At 42.2% G+C, this 23,902-nt stretch overlaps 1 protein-coding gene across 1 annotated transcript in view; it reads right to left on the bottom strand.

Annotated features, from left to right (window-relative positions):
• The window catches only part of HPSE2 (heparanase 2 (inactive)), a 260,303-nt gene that overhangs the window by 121,279 nt on the left and 115,122 nt on the right, over nucleotides 1-23,902 (bottom strand). The window contains exons 6-7 of the mRNA XM_037050907.1: nucleotides 18,024-18,130; nucleotides 12,806-12,920 (exon numbers count right to left, since the gene is read on the bottom strand). Of these exons, the coding sequence (XP_036906802.1) occupies nucleotides 12,806-12,920; nucleotides 18,024-18,130 (222 nt within the window). The remainder of the gene's footprint in view (nucleotides 1-12,805; nucleotides 12,921-18,023; nucleotides 18,131-23,902) is intronic.

Genomic DNA, 23,902 nt, shown 5'->3' with positions numbered 1-23,902 from the left:
AAAACTGAAGAAAAATTGTAAGAAAGAGTCAATGTGTGTGAAAGATAAGTAGGGTTTTTTTTTGTTGTTGTTGTTGTTGTTGAAGGGAGATATTAAGGAAGGCAACTATGGGGAACTGAAGAAATTCCATCACGCACTCACACACTCAGCTCCTCTCTCATTCAACAAACCTTTACTGAATGCCTCCTATGTTTGCGGAGGACAGAGTTCATTAAAATAAAGTTTCATCACCCAAGGTTTCATAGTCACTTTCAACTCAAGTGCTTCTCCTGCTCATGGGAGAGGAGGAAAAAGAGAGATAAACAGATTAATCACACTACAATATGGTCAGTATTTTGTAAAGGTCCTGTAGATAATAGCCTTATTAAATGTTGTATGTATTAGTTAAGGTCCTTTAGAAAAACAGAATCGATCATCAATAGGATATGTGTGTTTATATCTCTATCTCCATCTCCATCTCCATCTCCATCTCCATCTCCATCTCCATCTCTATCTCTATCCCTATCTATCTACCTACCTATTTGCATGATTTGCAGTAACTGGCTCTCCTCATTATAGAGGCTAGCAAGCCCAAAATCAGCAGGGCTGGCCAGCATACCAGAGACCCAGGGAAGAGCTAGTTGCTGTTGGAGTCTAAAGGTAGGGACTGCTGGCAGAATTCCTTCTAGCTCAGGGGTCAATCTTGTTTCGATTCAAGTCTTCAGCTGGTGGAAGCCCACCAGTATGATGGAGGATGATCTGTTTACTCAACTACTGATTTAAATGTTAATCTAATCTTTAAAAAATACTTTCATTTAAATATAAAAAATATTGTTTAACTAAGTACCGGGTACCATGGCCTGGCCTAATTGACACATATAATTAACCACTATGCTGTATGAGACAAATGAAACAAATCTGGTCCCAGACTCAGTCAGAGTCATCAGAGTGGTTGACAGAGTGGCACACTGGTACACTCAGATATAAACATGAGTTCCGCCAAGAACATGTAGAGCCAAAGGGTAGATTGTTGGGAAAGGCAGCAGGCCCCCAGTTCTGATTGTTCCTGCATGTTCTTCGTGAGTGCGCCAGACCACAAGGCTTGTCTATTTTCTGCTCAAAGGCAGTTTATATAGTTACTCACACAGGCAACTAAGTAGGTCAAAGTGACCACAGTGAGACTACCATTTCACTGCTCACCCCTGGGGGGAGCAAGACTAGTTTGTTTGCTGCGTGCTACAATGCTTGCTGCTTGCTTAAAAAGTGCTGAACTTCTTCTCAGCTGCAACTCAAACCGGTTGTCTGTGTAGCATTCATCTGGGCCCACTGCATTGCTCCAGTGCAACTTGGCCTTCAGAAGAACCCATGGAAATATGCTAAGGTTCATTCTACTTGCTGGGCATGGATATCTAAAGTCTTTTGTCTCTGACCCAGGAGTCTTGTATCTTTGGTCTACATCTACGAAGCAGCAGAAACTAACATACTGGCTTGCAAGTAGGGTAAAATCTCAGGCCCTCCACAGTTCTTGACAGCTTTCGTGATAAAGGGTGGGATGCTGACAGTGACATGACTTTCTGGATAAGGAAGGGCAGGGCTTTGCAGGCCAGGCTTAGGGATATACAAAGATTTCCCAGGATCAAGCAGTGAGTGCTCTCACCCAAACAGTGGGTGAGGTTTGCTAGTAAGGGTCCCCTAATGTACTGGGTATTAATGAACAAAAGTTGATTTACTATTAGAGGATGAGCAGTGAGGAGCAGGATTGAAACAAGCCACACGAAATGGTACCTTGACTGTTGTACACGCTCCCCATTTGGGTGAGGAAAAGGATATTATCATTACAATTGGGCAGCAAGCCCTGTGACCCCCAACCTAAAGTCAGCATGGCTGTTGTTACTGAGCCAATGGACACATGATTAGGCACTTTGAGTAGCTGCAAACATTTGGAAATTTACTTATTGAGCTATGAACAGCTGCCACACCACCCCAAACTGAAAGTAGTGCTAACATAATCTTAAAAAATAAATAACATTTTCTTTTTGGGACTTACACCTCCAAACTTCAAAATTTACAACCAAGCTACATTAGTCAAGATGGTATGTTACTGACATAAAGACAAACATATAGATCAATGGAATAGGATTGAGAAAGCAGAAATAAACCCTTACATTTATGGTCAGTTGATTTTCAACAATGATGCAGAAACAATTTAATGAGGAAACAAAAAGTTTTTTCCACAGATGATACTGGAACAATTGTAACCATTCCAGTTACAAAAGACTGTTCCAGTCACATGCAAAAGAATGAAATTGTATCCCTACCTCACATCATATACAGTGTTAGCTCAAAATGGACCAGAAATATACATGTAAGAGCTAACTAGAAAACTCTTAGAAAAAAACATAGGCATGAGTCTTTGTGGCCTCAGATTAGATATAGAAAGCCCAACTGACAAAAAAAAAATAAACTGGATTTTATCAAAATTAAAAACTTTTGTGCTTAAAAGATACCATTAAGATAATGAAAAGACAAAACACAAAAACTGGAGAATATGTTTGCAAATCGTGTATCTGATAAAAGGATTTGTATTATAAAAACCCCTTACAACTAAACAATAAAAAGACAAATAGGTCCCCTTTCAACACGGCCACGAATTTAAATAAACATTCCCCCAAAGAGGATTCACAAATAGCAAATAAGCACAAGAAAAAATGCTCAGCATTATTAGGGAAATGCAAACCCAAACCATAATGAGATACCACTTCACATCCACTAGGATGGCTATCACCAAAAGACAGAAAATAACAAGCATTGGTGAGGATGCGGAGAAATTGAAATCTTCATATGTTGCTGTTGGAAATATAAAATGATGAAGTCACTATGGAAAACAACTTGGCAATTCTTCAAAAAGTTAAACACATGGCCCAGCAATTCCTCTCCAAGGTATATATCCAAGAGAGATGAAAACATGTATCACATAAAAACCTTTACATAAATGCTTATGAGTGGCATTTTTCATAATAGCCAAAAAGTAGAAAGAGCTGTAATACCTACCAGTTTATGAATAGAGTGTGGTATATCTAAATTATGGAATATTGAATTTTTCAGCAATAGAAGAGAATGAAGTATTAATACAGATTAAAATACAGATGAGTCTTGAAAACATGCTAAGTGAACAAAGCCAGTCAGGAAAGACCACATATTGTGTGATTCCATATTATGAAATATCCAGAGCAAGCAAATCTACAGAGATGGAAAATAGACCCATGGTTTCCAGGGGCTGGAAGCAAAGGAAAAGAGATATATACCTATGCTAAGAGGTATAGGATTTTCCTTTACCTCTTAGGTAAAGGAAATATATATATATTTTTTCCTATACAATTTGACATATACTTTTTTACTTTTTTTGAAGAATTATTTTATTTTTGTTCAATTACAGTTGTCTGCATTTTCTCCACACCACTTCCCCACACCCCAGCCAAACCCACCTCCCTCCCTTGGTTCCACCCTTCCCCTTGGTTTTGTCCATGTGCCCTTTATAGTAGTTTCTGAAAACCCTTCCCTCCATTGCCCCCTCTCCCTTCCCCTCTGGTTACTGTCAGATTGTTCTTAATTTCAATGTCTCTGGTTATATTTTGCTTGCTTGTTCGTTTTGTTGCTTAGGTTCCAGTTAAAGGTGAGATCATACAGTATTTGTCCTTCACCACATAACTTATTTCACTTAGCATAATGCTTTTCCAGTTCCATCCACACTGTCACAAAGTGTAGGAGCTCCTTCTTTCTCTCTGCTGCATACTATTCCACTGTGTAAATGTACCATAGTTGTTTGATCCACTCATTTGCTGATGGACACTTAGGTTGTTTCCAGCATTTGGCTATTGTAAATGGTGCTGCTATGATCATGGGGTTGCATAGGTTCTTTTGGATTGGTGTTTCAGGATTCTTAGGGTATAATCCCAGCAGTGGAATTGCTGGGTCAAAAGGCAATTCCATTTTTAGTTTTCTGAGGAAACTCTGTACTGTTTTCCACAGTGGCTACACCAGTCTGCATCCCCACCAACAGGTCTGCACTAGGGTTCCCTTTTATTTTTTTAAAAATATTTTATTGATTATGCCATTACAGTTGTCCTATTCCCCCCCTTCATTCCCCTCCACCCTGAACACCCCCTCCCCTACCATCCCTCCCTTTCATTTATGTCCATGTGTCACAAGTTCTTTAGATTCTGTATTTCCCATAGTATTCTTGCCCTCCCCCCCTGTCTATTTTCTACCTACTGTCTATGCTACTTATTCTCTGTGCCTTCTCCCCCCTTCTCCTCCTCCCACTCCCCTGTTGCTAACCCTCCATGTGATCTCCATTCCTATGGTTCCGATCCTTATCTAGCTGTCCTCTTGGTTTGCTTTTGTTTTAGGTGTGGTTGTTAATAACTGTGAGTTTGCTGTCCTTTCACTGTTGATATTTTTTATCTTCTTTTTCTTAGATAAGTCCCTTTAACATTTCCTATAATAAGGGCTTGGTGATGACAAAGTCCTTGAATTTGACCTTATCTGAGAAGCACTTTATCTGCCTTTCCATTCTAAATTAAAGCTTTGCTGGATAGAGCAATCTTGGATGTAGGTCTTTGGATCCCATCAGACTGTCAGCTGATTTCTCAAAAGAGACCTTCCAGGCAAGAAGGGGCTGGAAAGAAGTATCCCTGTTCTACACATCCTCTCTAATACTTGTCTGTTGCTTTGTTTATGATGGCCTTTCTGACCAGTGTGAAGTGGCATCTCACTGTGGTTTTAATTTGCATCTCTTTGATGACTAGTGATGCTGAGCATCCTTTCATATGTCTCTGGGCCCTCTGTATGTCCTCCTTGGAGAAATGTCTGTTCAAGTCTTTTGCCCATTTTTTAATTGTTTTTTTGTCTTCCTGGAGTAGAGTTGTGTGAGTTCTTTATATATTTTGGAAATCAAACCCTTGTCCGAGGTATCATTGGCAAATATGTTTTCCCATATAGTTGGTTCTCTTTTCATTTTAATGCTGTTTTCTTTAACCATGTGAAGCTTTTTAATTTAATGAGGCCCCATTCAAGTGGTATTCTAAGATAAATTGTGGTGATGGCTGCACGACTCTATGAATATACTAAAAACAAGCAAACTGTATACTTTTAAGGAATAAATTTTGTGGTAGATCAATTTTATCTTGACAAAGTTATTAAAAAACCCTAAATTAATATAAATGCAAACAAACAAAATAACTTTATTTCTTCTATTTCTATTTTAAAATATTCTGCTTTTATTTTAAAAAACAACAAAAAGAAATTCAGTTAGACAAAACACAATGTATTCTCTTTGGCTCTCATGTTCACTTCTATGAGAGGCCCATTTGTTAGTTCCTAACCATCATAACCAGACATCATTGTGCCCTTAGTATTTGCAAATAAAATATTTGAAAAGAAAAAAACCGTAAGTTTGTCATATTGTGGCACTTATAAAAGATCTTTCCACTCCCCCCTCCAGAGCATTCCAGATTATTTTTAGATTATTTTCTGTTGTTTTCAGGTGAGCTGATGAGGTTAGGGGAGGTGAAGCTTCTCACTTCCAGAGCTGGCCTTGCCCCTCCAGCATCTGTAGGTGCTTCAAGAACCCTGAATTCAATGCAGTGAGGCTGTAATTGCTTCTTCTCCTTCATTTATCTAGCTTGCCGCACAATTAGCTGTAGCTTTAATCCCTCAGTTGATTTTCTGGGAATGATACAAATGGTTGATGGCAGAGTAAGAACTTCAATTGTTGCTTCTCAGTGGTTCGGGTAATGCACTATCATTAGCACTCAGATGTGACATATCACGGTTTCCGGGGCTCACTGGGCCACTTGTAAATACCGAATGAAGGTATTAGCACTAGTACTACAGTGTGGTTACTGCCTTAATTACCTTCCCTAGGAAAGGCTGGCAGCATCTTCCCTGGAGGAAAATAAAATGTGATTTTAAGTTTGTCTTTAACCATTTTTTGTCAATTCCTCTCGAGTGCAGGAATTACAGCTTTTCTTTCTTCTAATTTTCTGGTAATAAGAGTTTTTACAAAAAATAACTGCTTTTCATACATTAGATGTAATTTGAATTGATTTCCAGGTATCTGTATAGATTTTCAAATGGATATTATCTCACCACAGTTAAGTTCACATTACTACTAATAATTATTACTGTGACTACAGGATTTTACATTCTTACAACGTGACTTTTGGCAGCTAGCCTTTGTTGAGTACTTACCAGGTAGTAAAAGCTACACACGCATGGGCTGGGGTAATCCTCTCCAGCTACCCTCTTAGATGGGCACCATTATTGTCTCCATTTTAAGGAGGGAAACTGAAGTTTATTGAGGTTTAGAAATCTGCTCAGGGATACAGAGCTTGCAATTGGTAGAGCTAGATTGGAAACTCAGGCCAGTCTGATTTCACAGCCAATACTGCTTTTAAGCACGACATTAAAATATTCCCCAGGCCCAACCCCAGCAGAGTGAGCCCCATTTTACAGAACTGGAAATTCAGACTCAAGCAGCTGAAACCTTGTGGTGCTGCACTTTGAGCCTGCATCTTCTGATTTCAGGTGCACAGCTCTTTCTGTATGCCGCTGACATCCCATTCATACCTCTCAGGCTGACAAACAAGCAAAGGATGAGTGCTGTAGGAAAAATCAGAGGGCCTTCTATTTAAAGCATCAGGAGCCAAAGAGCTGCCCGCCTTGTCAGACAATGCAGGAGGCGCAGGCTGTGATCGGAGGAGCAGGGTTTGGAGGAGGCACAGAGGAGGAAAGGAGCAAGTCATGCCCCCTGGGCATGCAGCCCAGGCACTCCAGCCACTAATGTGGAGCCCACAGAGTCCCAGTGATTGATCCTGCAGCCCAGGATGCCTTTCTCTCAGCAGCTGCAGGTTTCCACAAAGGGAGGCTGTGCATGGGGAAGGTTTTGTCAGGGCCTCTAATGAGAGGATTGGGTTTCACATCACAGCTACCCCTAAACAGGTACACTCTGCTTCTTTCATCTTCCTGATGGCTCCCACGGGAAAGAAAAGAAAGAGAAAGGAAGCTACAGCAAGAAACAGGTCACAGGCTGGTTTGGCTGAGTTTTGTACCTCCTCTGCTTCACTACCTTCAGCTTTGAAATTTTTTAATTTTCACTCAGCCTGTGTGGCCACTCAGCCTAAGTAATTTTGCATAATTCACCCACCATAACTCTGAAAAATTAACACCTCTGTAATTTTGCAAATGCTATTGCCTCTCTCTGGAAGATCTTCCCCAGACCCCAAACTATACTTTGATTAACTTGCTCTTCCCCTTCGAGATCCAGCTCAGATGTTGTCTCCTCCAGAAAAACTTTCTTGATGCCTCATGTCTGCCAAAGCAGGCTGGCTTCTGCTCCTCTTCTGTCCTGACGAAGTGCTTCTGCCACAGTTCCTGCTGACTCATCTGTCTCCCTTCTACATCATAAGCTCCTTGAGGGCAAGGCCGTGCCTCCAGTGTCCAGCATAGTATCTATCTAGCATGTAGCACAGTGTTTATGATGAACTAATCAATGAATGATAAATGAATTAGACAAGTATAATATTTGCTCAGTTATTTAAAGCACTTAATCTTTTCCAAATTCTCTATTTTTACTTTAAAAAATAGCCTTTATTTTTTTCAGATTAAAAAGTAGTAATGCGCCCTGGCTGGTGTCGCTCAGTGGATTGAGCGCGGGCCTGCAAACCAGATGATCGGGGTTCGATTCCCAGTCAGGGCACATGCTTGGGTTGCAAGCCAGTTTCCGGCAGGGGCCAGTTCCCTGCAGGGGATGCATGAGAAGCAACCATACATTGATGTTTCCTTCCTCTCTCCTTCCTTTCCCCTCTGAAGATAAATAAAAAAAAAAAGTAGTAATGCTTATTGTAGTAAAATTTTACATACAAAAAACATCCACAAAGAAAGAAAGAAAGAAAGAAAGAAAGAAAAGCTATCCTTAATCCCACTACCCAAAGAAAGCCACTTTCAACATTTAGAGGTAGTCTCTTCCAGCAATTTTCTATGTGTGCACGTGTACACAAAATCAGAATCCTACTGTCATATCTAACTTTCTCAGGGACTGTGACAATATCTTCTGGAGGCAGATAGAGCAGACATCTTCATCACAATTTACATGATGAGAACATTGGAATCTAAAGATACATATCTAACGAACGGCAGAGCCAGGACTAGAATCTTGAATCTTTTCATTATACCAGGCTCCTGCTGCTTCCCATGAGGCCCCCTAATGAGGGGTGTATCAGGAAAAAAATGTGCATCCATCTAGCATCAGTAGGACATGGGTTTGTAACTGGCTGTGCTTCCTCAGGAAAGGGACAGATTTAAGTTGATCCTGTGCCCATATCACGGTTGTGCAGTGCATGGGGGGCACTGTCTAATCTTTTGAAGGGGAGCAAGAATGGAGCACCTAGGACCTTAATCTTGTGATAGGCTGACTACTGAAGCTAGGCAGGCACCATTATGATTCAATTTCTTTCCAATGGCCAAATGACATCTGATCAGCAGTGGCGTGGCTCAGATGCTGTTGCTACGGGAACCAAAGCCATAGGTTTAATCCCACATAAGACTAGTAAATTGTACTACAATCCATGACCCCTTGACTGTATTCCAGAACAATGTACACAGCAAGTGTACAGGGCACAGGCTGGTGACCTGTAAGGCCACCAGGCTGGTCACTTCAATAAGTATGCACTGGGTTTAATTGAATGTTCCTTGTTATTCAGTAGGAGCAGTCAGCAACAAAGAATGCTGACAGCAAATATAAATATTCCACCACTGTGCTCAATATAGAAAAGTCAATCCAATGTGGACTTGTTTTCTATTTCATTCTAAACAGAGAACTAAATTGTAACCCTCCAAATACACACACCAGATTGTTTGCTCTGTGGATGAGGGAACTGTATCTTATTTGTCTGAATGTCCCAAGAATACCCAGCACAGAACCAGACACATTTGAAGTGTTAATGTTTCTGTAATTGAATTATATTTGCTAGGCTGGCGTGGGAGTGAAGAAGATGTTGATTAGTAATTCACCATTCCTTTCCCTGAGAGTTCTGTAAATCGAGCTCTTAAAAAAAAAGCAGCAAGCTAAATTCCCAAACCCTCTCTTAGGAGAATGTCCACGACTGGTGGGGTCTGGACTATGTCCACTGAATGTGCAGCTCCCTTAGGCACAAACATCACTTACTCCCACGGGAGCCCAGGACTGGCGGGCTGGCTGGGGAGGCTCACATGTTCCCTCTTTCCCAATGGCACGGGGGTCAGGGGAAAAGGGTGGGAGTTGACTGACGAAGCACTGCTGAACTAAATGTTCTCTTCTTCCCAGGAGAAGGAAAATCTCCCAGAAGGACGAGAGTTGGCACTTTTCTGGGGGAAGAACCATAAAGAACATGGATATCATTGAGAAAGATCTTTTCTGAAGACAAGTTTTTTTCTCTTACCTTAGACTGGGAAATGGCCTTGCCAGAGCTCAGCTGGAATCCTACAGACTGGGGTCAAAGCTGACTGAGTCAGTGGCCGGAGTGAGGAGCCATTAGGCCATGATTCTAACGTTTACAAAATTTACCTTAGAACATTAAAAAAGCAAAACCAAAATGGTGTTTTCTAATAAAAAACCTTTCCTGAACTATGTTGAGCTAGGTTTGAAGGAGCTGGAACAGAAAATACTGATTTTTCTGGGAGGCAACCAAAACACAACTCCGTAATCCCTTAAGCTCTTAACAAATTCTCCCGAAGATTTAATCACAATATAAAATCTGCAAGTTTTTATTGGCAGTGTTTGGTTATCAGCTGTACAGCCCTCAAAGGGGCACCCTGTGCAATTCCCAGGACTACCTCCACTACACACTCCAGGGACTGCTGGCAAACACTGTTAGGTTGGTGCCCTGGTCTGGCCTAGGACATTTTTTCCAGGGGACTTAGGACACACTCTGCAGCTGCCAAGTTCTCCACTTATAAGGTGCAGAATTTATTAGTGCAAAGAAAGATAAAAAGAAAGGCTGCTACCTTTTTAAGTGCTTTTACACACGGTTTCTTTATTGGAGCTCGGTGTTTCCAGAAACACAGCTGCCCAGCTCATTTGCGCTAAATCAGTGGGATGTACTTTAGCTTCCTAGGAACTCCTGCGAGCTCTGCTACAGCCACCACCAGCGCAGGTTTCTTGCGCCATGCTTTCAAAGGAAGTCACCTGCAGCAATGCTCATTTGAAAAAACAAAGCCAGGAAGACTTGCCACTTTAACCTATACAGGGTCCTGCTTTGGAACCCAGGTTCGCCCACTTCTAGAAATCAAGCCTGTGTGGTCACCCAAAGGCCATCTTTTTCTAGGTTTTCTTCTCTCAAATTCTGTAAAATGTGTGTTTTCCATCTCCAGACCCAATTCTGAGGTGAACATTGACCTCAAACTGTAGCACAGATGCAATAGAGAATATGGCATGAAGTAGTGCAGCATGAGGCAAAAATAGGATTGGAAGTGAGAAACTCTGAGACTTCCAGCTCTTACTCTCTGACCTTAGATAAGTCACTTAATAACTGTAGTTTCTCTTTAGCAAAATAAGTATAGTCATACTACCAGACTCTCTTCAGAGCAACTATGACAGTGTAATTATTTTATTTGCATGTTTATTTATTTCCCATTTCTCAGTATACCTCACTAGAGTATAAGCTCCAAGAGTTCCTTATCCCTTTGGTTCATCACAGTGGCCCATTGCACACGATCAAGAAGAGTGAATAAGATTTGAATGAGTGAAGTAAGAAATAAAGTAAGAAGGAAAGAAAGGAAAGGAAGGAAAAAGGAAAGGGGAGGGAGGACAGAGTGCTCAGAACATTATTGATGTACCATATATGAAAGTGCTCTGTACATTAAATATTATCCACAATATTAAAGAAATTATTACTCACATTTGATGCATTAATTATGCCAGGATGATTTTTCTAAATGTTATTTCTGTGCATAAAACTGTCCAGTGGCTTTCATACTACTTACCATAGAAGTCAAACTCCTGACCCATGGACAAAGACTATGGGAGGGGAGTGAGGATTAAATGTAGGAGTTAGGGGTGGGTAGGGTAGGGGACAGTAATGGGGGGAAATGGGGACAACCTTAATTGAACAACAATAAAAAATAAAAATAAAAATAAATAAAACTTAATACAAAAAACAAGCAGCCCTATGTGACCTGACTCCACTTCCCTGCCAGGCTCCCATCACTTCACTGTTCTTGGGATTCCTCAAATAGGCCCTCGTGAGGCCTTCGTGCTAGCCTCGTCCCCTCCCTGCAAACTCTCCTGCTGAATCTGCATGGCTGGCCCCTTCTTGTCACTGGAATCTTACCCTTGAATGCCGCCTCAGAGAAGCCAGCCTTCCTTCCATGTGCACTCAAAAGGAGACTCCCGACCCCTGCCCCAGTGCGCTCTCTCTGTTACGTGTCTGCTTTCCCGTTACTGATCTCCTCCTCACTGCCTGGTGATTAGGAAGTGGTTTCATGTAGCATTATATTTGTTTCAGATATTTATTCTACTTATTTTGTTTTCCTCCACAAGTTTATGAGCTCAAAACAAACACCAAACCCTAAGATTCCAAACAGCATCCTGCCCCTCCATACCCAGCCCCGAAACACTCTGAGAGAGGTATCCTGGCCCTGTGAAAAACAGCAACTGCGTCGGTCAGTTTCAGTGTTGCGATTTAATTAAAGCGAGGCGCTACCACTGATACAATAGTTATTCAGAACTCTGACTAGAGGGATTGTTTTGAGACATGGAAATGGGTGGCAAGCTGTTCTCTGTTCTATGCTTGGAGACCCCCTGGTTCAGGCCTGGGAATAGGCGGAGGGAAGCAAATGGCAGAAACACTGGTTCCAATAGGTTTGTTTACTGTGGACCCCGGGGAACAGCACTTCTGCAGAAAGAGCACTGGGCCAGGGCACGGGACAAGTTCCAGAGCTGGTTCTACCTGCGTATTTCTGCTCCCCCCACCCCGCCCCGCCAAGCTATCAGTCCCTCTGTTACTTGAGGTGGAACTAGATCACCTTGAAGGGAGATCCTAAATCCGGCATTCCATGGGTTAATGAGAGGAGTCTGACATTGCATCATGACCAAGATGTCTGTGAAAAGGATGGGCCATGGAATATTTCTGATAAGCACCGCTTTTCTGGACAGAGTGGGATTTCTCTAACATCCTGTCCCCAGACAAACCCAGACCTCTGCTTTTGCTGTTCTTCTCCCCTCTCTATCTCCTTTGCTTTGCCAGAGAAGCTGGTGCTCTGGGCAAATCCCCTCATTCTCACACAGGGATCAACATCTGACTCTAAGTGCGCTTCACTCAGCCACTCTCCAAGAGACGGGCTCCTACTGTATCCGATCTTGGAAAGCACTCTCCCATCTGCTTTCAACATGTTGCAGCTGACATTAACTAATGTCTCCTATTAGCATTAAAGAAACCAATCTGGAAAAATTCACTCTCTGGCAGAGTTCAAACAGGCCACAAGTAGATGTGGAATCTCAATTGCACAAGGCTTCTTAAAATTATGGTAGTAAATAAATACACAAATATGCTATATATAAATGTATATATGTGTGTGTTACATGTATGCATACGTGCACATATAGAGGTGTGTGGGGGTGGTGGGTGGGGAAACTGAAAGTCTGTGCAATGGGTCAAGAATGCTTCTGTCCAATTTATAAAATTAACTGATAACAGAAGAAGAAAAATTCCCTCAGTGTGGAACAAGGTACGATCAAAAGAACTGAATGACACGGGAAAAGAGCTGGGAATCTTTATCTCACACTTACTGGTAATGGGTTAAAATTCTGGTCCACGAGGTGATTGTATCCATGGTCAAAAAATGAGTGCCGTATCACAACATCAATGCCCTGATTGGCCAGCATTCCTAAAGTGTTCAACCATCTAAAAAGCAGGGGGAAAAAGCTACATCAATATATTTATAATGGCATTTAACAAGCTCTACAGAGACTGGCTAACACAATAACCCCCACCACCAAATTTACCTCATACTTTAAAGAAGAAGATTATTTTAAGCATCGAATAAACAGCTGGAAGTGATTTTAGAGATTATCAAATCTAACCTCCCAATTTATAGGAAAAGAAACAGAAGTCTAGGAGAGTAAAATGAATTGCCCTTGATCATAAAGTAGCTTGTTGATAGTGACTTATATCTTACTCCTGTAATATTCAAAAATAAAACAAACACCCTATCGACTTGTAAGCCTTACTATTGCCCCCTGGTCACAGGATGCACAATCACAGAAGCACACACACTATCCTTTCCATCACTTAAACTCTGCTTATATCCTATCACTGTGCACACACCTTTTGTGCGTCCCTAACCCAAACATTCCTTTGGCCTGTGCAACAGTGGTCCAGTCATTTCTATTGCTCGTATATTACCATCAGCAGTCAGTGCAATAATAATTGTCCTTGGTACTGTAACTAAATATACAGGGATTCGAGTATGCTACTATCACATACGAATCAGAGTGGAGGACCTGCATTGCTCCAACACTTATCAGGTACCTCACTGCGCCCAACACCCACTTTCCAGGTCATGCCAGACTTCAAAAATACTGTTATCTTGGTTCTTCCAACACCCATGCTAACTCTGCCTTCATTGTTTACAAATTCCATTCATTCATTCATTCATGAATTAATTTACTTTTTCTCTTTGTATTTCTACTTCTGAAACTTAGGGAAACTTCCAATTGTAATAATATATATGTAAGAAGAACTTCAGTCATTTCAGTGTAGAAAATAAGGCATTTCACAGTCTTTCCTGAGCATGTGTCTAGCTTCATCTTTCGCCTCTTCTTTCCCCTTCTCTTACCCTAAACTCCATTCCCTAGGCTCTCAGCCACATAGAAGTGCTCGTGGCTGCCCAAATGTACCATGCTTTCACATGCTTACCTGAGGCTTTATATATGTTTTAACTTCTGCTCAGTATTCACTTTCTGTCTTCCTCTAACCCACCTCACTTGGCAAATTTCTCTCCATCTGTTAATCTCCAAATTAAGTGTCTTTTCCTTCGAATGTCTGCTGCCCTGATCAACAGTAATACCTCCCTCCTCTGTATTTGCCAGAACTCTTATGCATACCCTCTGCCAGCTCACTAAATGGTCATTGGTTGTTTACTTCTCTGCCATCTCCCAGTTGGTTATAAACTCACCAGGAACAGACATATGTGTTAGCTTTGTCCCCAAAACATCCCACCAGAGTTCCCAGTACACTGTAGATATTCAATCCTCTTTATCACGTTGAAATTGATCTGGATCAAATTAGATTCTAGGAACTTTAAGAATCACCATTCAGCATACTAGGGACAAATTATGCATAGTTATGATTTCCCCAAACTCAAACCATATGGAACTCCAAACCAGTGACCTATAGAATTAAGATGTTCTCTTACTGAAATAACAAGCATTGCTAATTTTTATATTATGAATGCATATCATTGATATTTTCAAATATTTTTCACATTGACAATTATATGTTATTCTCATAAAAACTAGCAAACCTTTGATGATAATTAGAGCTCCAAACATAAAACAAAACAAACCACAGAAACAAAAGTTTTAAATGAAAAAGAAAATGTAATGATAATATGATAGAAGCTTCCCTGTTGTTCTATAGGGAAGTCGTAGCCCAGGGAGTTAAAATTTCTTTTGGAATATCACATGGTTAAGCTGCTTGCCTTTATTATTGTTGTTGACTTAGCAGCCTTGTGCAATCAGGATAACAGGTTTGGCTTTTCCTTGGAGACACAGTACTAAAGGCCTTGGGGTAGAACCATAATGTGCATTTTGGGCAGAGACCTCCTAAAGCAGTGTTCTTTCAATGAGAAAACAGCAAACATACAATACAGTCTATTCTAACAAGTTTCTATCTATAAAAACAATGTGTCTTCTTCTCCTTTCTATCCCTATCTTTGTTGGAAGAATGAAGAAACAGACTGGTGAGTAAATATACAATCACATATATGGGAGTCCTTTTACCAAGCAGTATCTGGATGTCAAAAGAAGACCTTATTTTGGCATTTTTATATATAAAAAGATCCTGCTTGTTCATTTATTCTTCATTCAAGAGTATTAATTAATCAACTGTGAATGCCAGGCCTTGTTCTCAGCATGGAGGATAGATTTAAAAACATGCTTGTGTGACCATGTAAGTCATTTGTAAAAAGCACTGGGTCTGTAAATAGCCTGTACATATGAACAGGGCTGGTATGCATTTACAGGGATGGCATCCCACTCCTGCTTGTTACCTCTCCAGAGCCTAGCACAGGCACCTGCAGAGACTGCGTATATGTGTACATATAAAATATATATGACTAATTAACAAATAAAATGTCAATTAATAAATTTGATTTTTTTGCTAGTACATAGGGAGTTTTTGAAGGAACTCTCATGTGAAAGGAAGGCCATGCGCCACCCTCCACTCCAAGCCCCCATCCTATATGGGACACACAGCCCTGCAGCATTCAAAAATGACTATGACCAGAACCCCCATTTTTCAGAGTGGATGGTTAGTAATGCAGTTATCTCCATCTTCTTCCTGCAATAATAAGCCCTGAGAAGGGGAAGTAAATGATGTTCCAAGTCTCCCTTTTCTGCTCAAGCAGAGAAAGGTGCTGAGCTGATAGAAATATCGCACCAGGGATGCTACTGCAGCCATTATTTTCCATTCCCCAAGAGTTTACTGAATACCTGCAACGTGCCAGGCACTGCTAGAAGCTGGAGACTCAGAAGCATGCCAGGGGTCTATGTAGTGCACCAAAGAGTCTCAAAGTGGTGATGGGAAAATTACCCTTGAATACTTGGCTTTAAAGAATTCCAATTCATGATTGCACAGGTATGTGTTCTAAGTAAGCTCACAGTTATGCCGTATATTGAAAAAAGGATAAAAATGCCTTTTTTCCAATTTCTTGCTTTCTGGAACTTCCTATCATGCTTTACTTTTTTTTCCTAGAAAGCAATTATACCCCTGAAGAGAAGTGAACTCAAAGGGCACAAAGCTGGGTAGTTGCCAGTAGAATTAAGAGCAAATGGGAGATAATAGTGTAGGAAAGAAGACCATGAGCAGAACAAGCTACTTTCCATATGATCTGTGCTGATTAAGCAATGGGTATCTGAAATACAACCCAAATCTAAACAACTCCATTGATCTGTGTTCTGCAAAATGACTACAGAGATCTACACATCTCTGGTATCAAGGATGCTCATGAAAAGACAGGTGTCTCTCTAGCTCCCTCCATGGAAGTCTGTGGTATTTCTCTTTTCACATCAACCCCTGAAAGGAACAATGCTCATAAAAACACTGTGCAACTGGGCTGCTTGCTGGGCCCTGCAGCAGTTCTTTTGCAAAGCTCTGCAAAAGCCATTCCACTGCTGATTCCAAGAGGTCCCCTGTAGTACTGACTGCCAATCTGGCTCCTTCCCCTTGCCCTGGGGCTCACAGTGAAACCCAGTGGGAGTGTATTGTTGAAAGGAGACTCTGGGCAACACTGTATCAAATGCTGATTCACTTCATTTCACTCATCTGAACCATGCTCATTAACAACTGTTTTGTGCCACTCAGTGTTAGGCGCCAAGAACACGTGAATGGAAGACCCAAGGCATCACAGTGTATTAACATTAACTCCTTATCTTCATCTGCACTGGCAGGATTCCACCTGTAAAGGCAATCTACTTGCCTGGCCCAATTTGTCCTCCACAAATGTATCAAAGAAGCTTAGGAGATCTTACTCAAGCCAGAATCTTGGGACTAGACTAGACCAGATTAGTCTGTGGTCCTGAGGGGCTTGTCCCTGCTACTTAACACTGACAGGCCAGTGAAGCGCCCTTATTCTTCTGGCTTAAATTGCTCTTCAGACAACTGCAGTAGCCTTCAAAATCATTTTCCTACCCCTTGCCTCTCCAAATACTTGAGTGTACTATTGCCAAAGCCAACATTTTAAAATACAGGTCAGAAGTGTCTTTCTCTTCCCCTAAAATCTTCACTGGCTTGCCACCGAGTATAGAAGAAGGCCTCGTTTCCACTGCCAGGTTTTTAAGGCCTTTCATGATTTGACTGTAAACCCCATCCCTAGCCTCAGCCCTCCCACATCCCCACAGATGCTGAGGCTTTCCTCACACTTGTCCCGTGCCCCCATTCTTCCAATTGAGAATGCTCCCCATCCCATCACCGCTGCTCGTCACCAACAGAAACAAGCAATCTCTCTAGGTCCCACTGAAATGCCACCTTCTCCATGAAGCCCTGTCTGATCCCCCCCGTGAGAGGAATTCTGATTCCTTTGCATGTCTATCACTTTTCTTTTATAGACAGACCCTGGGAAGCAGAAAGAAAGGTGCTGTGATGTAGTGGCATGGAGGCTGGACTCTGGAGCCGGCTGCCAGGGCTCGGGTCCAATCTCAGCAACTCACTAATAAGAGCATTTATCTCACTGGGTTGTTATAAAGCAATAGTGTCTATTTCACTGGCTGTTAAATTATTAACTATATTTAAAGCACTTTAGATGGTGCTTGGTACCTTGTAAGCACTGTAGAGTTAAAATTAGTATCATTATGGCATTTATCTTCTATGACTTCACTTATTTACTTCCTGTGACCCTTCCTGCAACGTTCAGATTTTGGAGGGCAAAAATCCTGTGATGCTCCTCCCTATCTCCCATAGAGTACAGTGAAAATTAGATGAGACAGCGTATGTTGTCAGCACTATGGTTTGCATTGGAGACAGCAAATAAAGTTCTTAGTACTTTTACTACTACTGCTGCTACTATTTTGTTCTGACATTTGTGTCTGACATTTTAATATCTAAAGAAGTCCCTAAGCACTGTCTAGTTAATGGTAAAATGCATCCACAAATAAATGGATGAAGAATTTCCAGTGAGAATGAACCCCACCCCCCATCCCCGCCCCTCACGAGCAGAATACTGAGCAACCATCCCAGTCTCCCTGTCCTTCCTCAGTGTCTGGGCGTGAAAGTGCAAGCGTTACTCACAAGAAGCCTGCAGCATAGGAGTCCGACAGGTTGTTTGTGCCTCCCGCGGACGTGGTTACCACACCTTCCAGCCAAATCTTCTTTCCTGGGGTGTATGTGTTAACCACCTGCCACACAACAAAAGCAGAGGGGGATGGTGAGAGTTTTAAAAGATGTTCCCAAACGAGGAAAAATATGTATTCCCTTAAGGAAAGTCCTCTAATCCCTTGCTCCCAGGTGGCAATGATCTGTGCTTTTCTGATGTTGGTGCACCCCACACACAAGCGTTAATCTTGATACATGTCCATTCAAAGAAATAAGCATTTTTTCCTAAGTAAATCCAATGTGACAAGAGAACAAGTGCATATTCCAGGACATCAACTGACTGCAACATCCTTTATAGGAAAATATAAACCTATGATATTTCCATATTAAAAAGTACTGAAAAGCAAATTTTCTTAACATGCTTTCAGCGCACGTACGGATGAGCCCGCCACCCACGCATTACAGGTCACAGATCACGAGGGGGCAGAGATCGATGTTCAGGGAAGGTATCTTATACTTACCAGGGCATGTACACATGTTACAACCCCATTTGGAAATAACTGCAGTGAGTGTAAGAAGAAAAATCACTGACCCACAGGTGAAAGATCCTACACAGAGAACAGCCTTCGAAGCCAAAGCAAAGCCTCGTGTCAAAAGGTGGCCCTCTGAAGTTTTGAAGTGGCCCAGTTTCTTCTGACCCACACGCTGGAGATTGGTCAGACTGTCCCGGTCAGAGCTCAGAGCCTTCGGAAAGCAATCTGGCAGTGCCTAGGGACAGTGCTGTACACTACTCTGAAAGCAGAGCCTGACACAAAGGCCTGTCTACAGGTAGTTCATCTGGGAAGTAATAACGGCAGGAATGAGGAACCGGGGACAAAAACAGGGAAGAAGGGAAAACCAGCACAGGAAGCATTTTTACGTTGGCGACAAGTGCTGGCAACTTGTACTCACTCCTACACGGATCTTGGTAGGAGCATTATGAACTGTGTCTCAAAACTGTCACCTAAAAGGGAACAAGGGGGAGTATTTATCCCTTGGCTTGTATTCTCCAAAGGTCAAGAGCAGCCCTGTGAGTGTTAACCCCCTTCCCCCAGGACCCCATTTCATTGTCCAGGCATGAGTGCTGAGCTGGTTCCCTGTGTTCCGTATCTTTGCCTTAGAGAAGCCCCTGAACAGGAAATGCAGGGTGAGGCCCTATTGCACCACACGGGTTGCGGCCTGTACGGCTGCCTAGCTCTGGTCTCTGCAGAGATGGCCAGAGCAGCAGGTGGGACTGAGAGGATGCTGGTTATGCACAAGAGGCACTGGATAAATACAACAGTGTATTTAAGTAGGTCCTATGACTCGCCAATTCCTCTCCTGTGCATGTAGACCAAAGCAATTTTCCCTTAGGTCTCTAAGGAGACAAGTATCAGGATGTTCACTATGTCACTGTTTGTAGCAGATGTCCATCGCAGAGGAACAGAAAGTGAAATGTGGTGGATACATACCATAAAATATTATACAGCAGTTAGAGTGATAAATTTAATGTAAAGCCAGTAACATGAACAGGTTTTAAAGGTTTAGTGGTAAGTTAAAAAAACAGCAACGGAACAAGATTTACGGCACAATGTTATTTATGTAATTACTCATTCACACCCAATAACACTAAAAAGTGTGTAAAGATATCTCTCTTAAAGACGTAATCGAATACATAAGGAAGACATGTATTTTGTATATGAGAGAGGTGCATGTGAGTGGGGATCAGAGATGAAGGTGAACATTAAAACAAAGCAGGTCTTTGTGTGAACTGATGATAATGGCTTGCTGCAATTCAGGAATATAATTTTAATTAATTCTCTGCACCTCAGCTAAAAAACACAAGTATACATGGTGTAGCATAGATGTCAGACCTTTCCTTCTCCCAAGCCCATGGGCAGACATCAGCAGATCACTTATTTTATTTCTTCCGAGGTACAGCTCCCTGCCCTTTCTGCCATTTACTAGAGAATTCATGTTACCTGAGACCTATTTTAAAGTCAGATTTGGCAAATTGCTTGATCCTTTCAGGAATAAAAATGTAAAAGTATTTCAAAAATTTCAGACGAAATTAAGATAGCAATCAGGAAGGGAAGAAAGCCCCTGGGAACTAATGGTGGAGGTCGGATGGTACTGGAGGTCAAACGAGAGTCCCCCGTGCACCCAGAAGGGGAAGGGTCGCCGAGGCCCACAGGCAGTCCGGTCCCCGCGCTCAACACCACCCACAGGGCCTAGCCCGAGTGGGCTTGAAAGCGGTATAACTAAGAAAGCCAGAAAAACACCTGAAATAATCCGAAGACAGAGCCATAGGGTGAAACCGAAGGACGACATCAATGATTCTCATTAAAATACACCTGTGCTAGAGGAAAACCTGTGCCTTTCGTTAGCTTTGCACTTCTTTTATGACTAACCAGAGCTGAGTAGTATAATGGTGTTTTTCATTTTGTCTTTGGCTTCCAGGATATTGAGAATTTAATTTTTGCTCGAAGACAGATATTGAAATAAGGCAGTTAGAGAAAAGGGGGTTGGTTAAACAAAACAAAAAGGTAAATACTAGAGTATGATGAACCTTGAAATCATTAAACTAATTGGAAAAAGCCAGACACAAAAGGCCACATATATGATTCCATTTGTGTGAAATACCCAGAACAGACAAGTCCATAGAGACAGAATGCAGATGGGCGGTTTCCTGGGCTGGAGGAGGAGAGGGGGAAGTGGAGAGCAGGTGCCGCGGTCCGGCCGCAGCAGGGTCCAGGGGTCCCTCAAGGTGAGGATAGGCGTCGGCGATGGGTAACAGGCAACGCCACAGCTCAAAGGCAGGTGAAGCACTGTTCCGTTTATTGCAAGTACAAGCAGGTTTTTTATATTTTCATTTCTGAGAGTGATTAACATTTACAGGTGCATAGTATAATTAGTTAAACAAAAAATCAATATAAAGGTAATTAGGAAACATACAAAAGTTCCCATAGTTTCAATTATATTAAACAAAAGTTATTTTCACCATAGATATATATCCCTATTCAAGGTAAAGGAGGGACTGTTATTCTAACAACTTTAAACATTCAGGGGCGATTTCATTAGAGGGGATTTGCCTCGGGACTTACTTAAGGGGGCTGCCTTGGGTATTCCAGGCCCCCTACTAGCTGATATCATTATATCCTACAGTTGTTTAATCGGGTCAGGGAAGGAGGTGTTATTCTGGGGAAAGGCCAAGGTGATATTGTTCTCAGCCTGACCTAGTTGCTGTTCAGCTCTGAGAATGGTCAGCATTTCTAGGAGATTCCAAATTATCAGAAAGGTAGAGGTTAGAACACCAAGAGACAAGATTAAGATCAACACCACATATCCATTCAAGCCACGTCCGCCAAGCGTTTTTGAAGTCATCCTCCCCATGCTCGGACGTGGCAAGCAGGGAGGGCGGGGAGGGCCTACAAGCAGCTGTGCAGTTTCTCTGGGGGATGATGAACATGTTCTGAAATTAAAGAGTGGTGACGGTTTCACAATTCTGTGAATATAGTGAAAGTCACTGAATGGCATACTTTTAAAGGGTGAATCTTACGGTATGTAAATTATATCTCAACAAAGTTGTGTGTATGTGTTTTTTGATACTTGAATTACCTAATAATTATAAAGCATTTACAAAAGTGTCTGGTATATGGTGAGCTCTTGAGGTGTAAATCAAAACTACCTAGACCAGGGGTCCCCAACCTCCAGGCCAAGGACCGGTACCAGCCCAGGCCTCTTAGGAACCAGGCCACACAGCAGCAGGTGAACTTGAATGTGATGTGATTGAATCATCCAGAAACCATTCCCTTCACCTTGGTCCATGGAAAAACTGTCTTCCACAAAACTGGTCCCTAGTGCCAAAAAGGCTGGAGACCACTGCCCTAGACCATTCTCCTTATCCATAGCAAATACGATTATGTTTGGATCAATCTAACGTTAGAACTGGTTGCTTTTCTTATGGACACAACACTTGTAGTGGTAGGCAACAGGCCAGAGGCCTGGTGAGCGGTCTGTCTACTGTGAGCAGAGGAGACCGTGATGGTGATATGGTTGCGAGGCACTGAGGCCGGGTGCTGGCCGGGACTGAGGAGGGAGTCGGAATGGGCAGAATAGGAGAGGAAAAAAATCAGGAAAACCAGATGGAACCACCTGCAAAATTCCCTTAGAAAGTGAAACACTAAGAAACTGAGGGCTATAGTTCAACCCTGTGGTTTTCTGCATAAATATGATTCTCCCTGTGCTGGAAGAGAGAAAATTACAGGACTAGAAAAAACCAGGGTCCGTTCCTGGTGAGAAATGATGTGCCAATGAAGGTTATTTTAAGGAACACTCTGTCTGCTGAAGGGAGAAGTACAAATGCTGAGATTACTAATGGAGGGTAGACGCAGGCCCAGTGGCTAGCTCTTTAGCCCAGCAGTTCTTTGTTCTATATAGAGGCCCATGGGGCTCATGTAGACAAGGGAGTTCTGAGTCACCCACGCTGATCAGAATCCTTGGGCCTGCAGGGGGCAGGGTGGTGTGAAGGGAAACCCAGCTCTGTGCCCTCACATATCCCTGTTGAGGGAGTCAGGACACGAGTTCATGGGGCTGTGCTGAAGGAGGAGGGGTGAGAGGGAAGAGAGAAGTTTAAAAAAAACATAACTGATTTTTTCAAGTTTTATTTTCTCTACCACTTCGAATTTTTTTAAAAGGAAAAACAGTAAAAATAGAAAAATTACCATTTACATGGCACATTTTCAAAACTGGACTTCCTTTTCCTGTTTCTCCAAAACTGTGACCCAAGTCTTTAAAAAAGGCTCCCTGAGAGCCTGGTCTCAGCCACTGGCTGTGCAAGAGATGGTAGCCTTGTTGCAGCAGACATGTTGTTTATGGTTATCCAAACCCAACACCTTCCTTAATGAGAGAGGAAGCAATAAAACAGGAACAGTGGACAGGCCAGCTGGGCTAATCAGCCCTGGCAGGAGGCCCACCTCCAAAAGAAGCTGGAGTCCATTAATTCCAGCATCTCATCTCCTTGGAAATCAACTTTACCCAGGACCTCAAGAAGAGTAGTAGCTCTTTAAGACTAGAATCGGTCCTCTGTATCACTGGTTCAAAGCTTCAGGAAGCTTCTTAAACTGCACCTAAGCACAGAGTGCCTCTGCCTCTCTGTTCCGTATTATGCTTATAAGAGGGCCTGGTTAGAGTTCAGTAACGTTCCCATGTTTCTTTCCATCCTTCTTGCTGTTTTCTTTTTATTTTTGTACAGGTACAGTTGTCTCCATTTGCCTGCCACCACCTTCTCCTGCCCCAGTGTGTGTTTCACTCCAAGCCACCTTCTGCACTCGGAGAACAGGGATCGTTCCATGCTGCCGTCCCCTTCCCCACTGCCCCTTGCTGAGTGCCAGACCCTACCATTTTTCCTCTGGTCTTCCTGCCAAGTTCATTCTCCTCTAGTCCGCCCTCTGCACTGTTGTGTGTGGTCACAGAGAGAGGTCTGTGCAATTATTTAGGAGATGTGCTATGAGTCACTTGTTTCTAATGAATTTAAAACCTGGGGAATGATTTTACACAGTAACATTATCTTCATTTGCCAGAATTATGAAATGTTTCTTTAACTGAGAAAAACACTATGTAGCCAATAACTACATATAACCCATGGTCTATTTTATCCATTTTTCCATGGGAGTATGTTAGTCAACATGAAATGATGATAAGAACCACTGACCCATTGGAATATGATATGAACTGCTTTAATTAACTTGGCACCTAAGATCTTTCATAAGCCCCTTAGCTACCTCTTCAGCCATCCCTCCCCAAAGTACCTGCAGTTTAGAACACAAAATGGACTA

This window comes from Sturnira hondurensis, unplaced genomic scaffold, assembly GCF_014824575.4.
Source record: "Sturnira hondurensis isolate 20B ecotype Veracruz unplaced genomic scaffold, ASM1482457v3 Scaffold0006849, whole genome shotgun sequence".
Lineage (NCBI taxonomy): Eukaryota > Metazoa > Chordata > Mammalia > Chiroptera > Phyllostomidae > Sturnira > Sturnira hondurensis.
The sequence above is the reverse complement of the archived record's forward strand: the minus strand, read 5'-3'. Positions and strand labels throughout refer to the sequence as shown.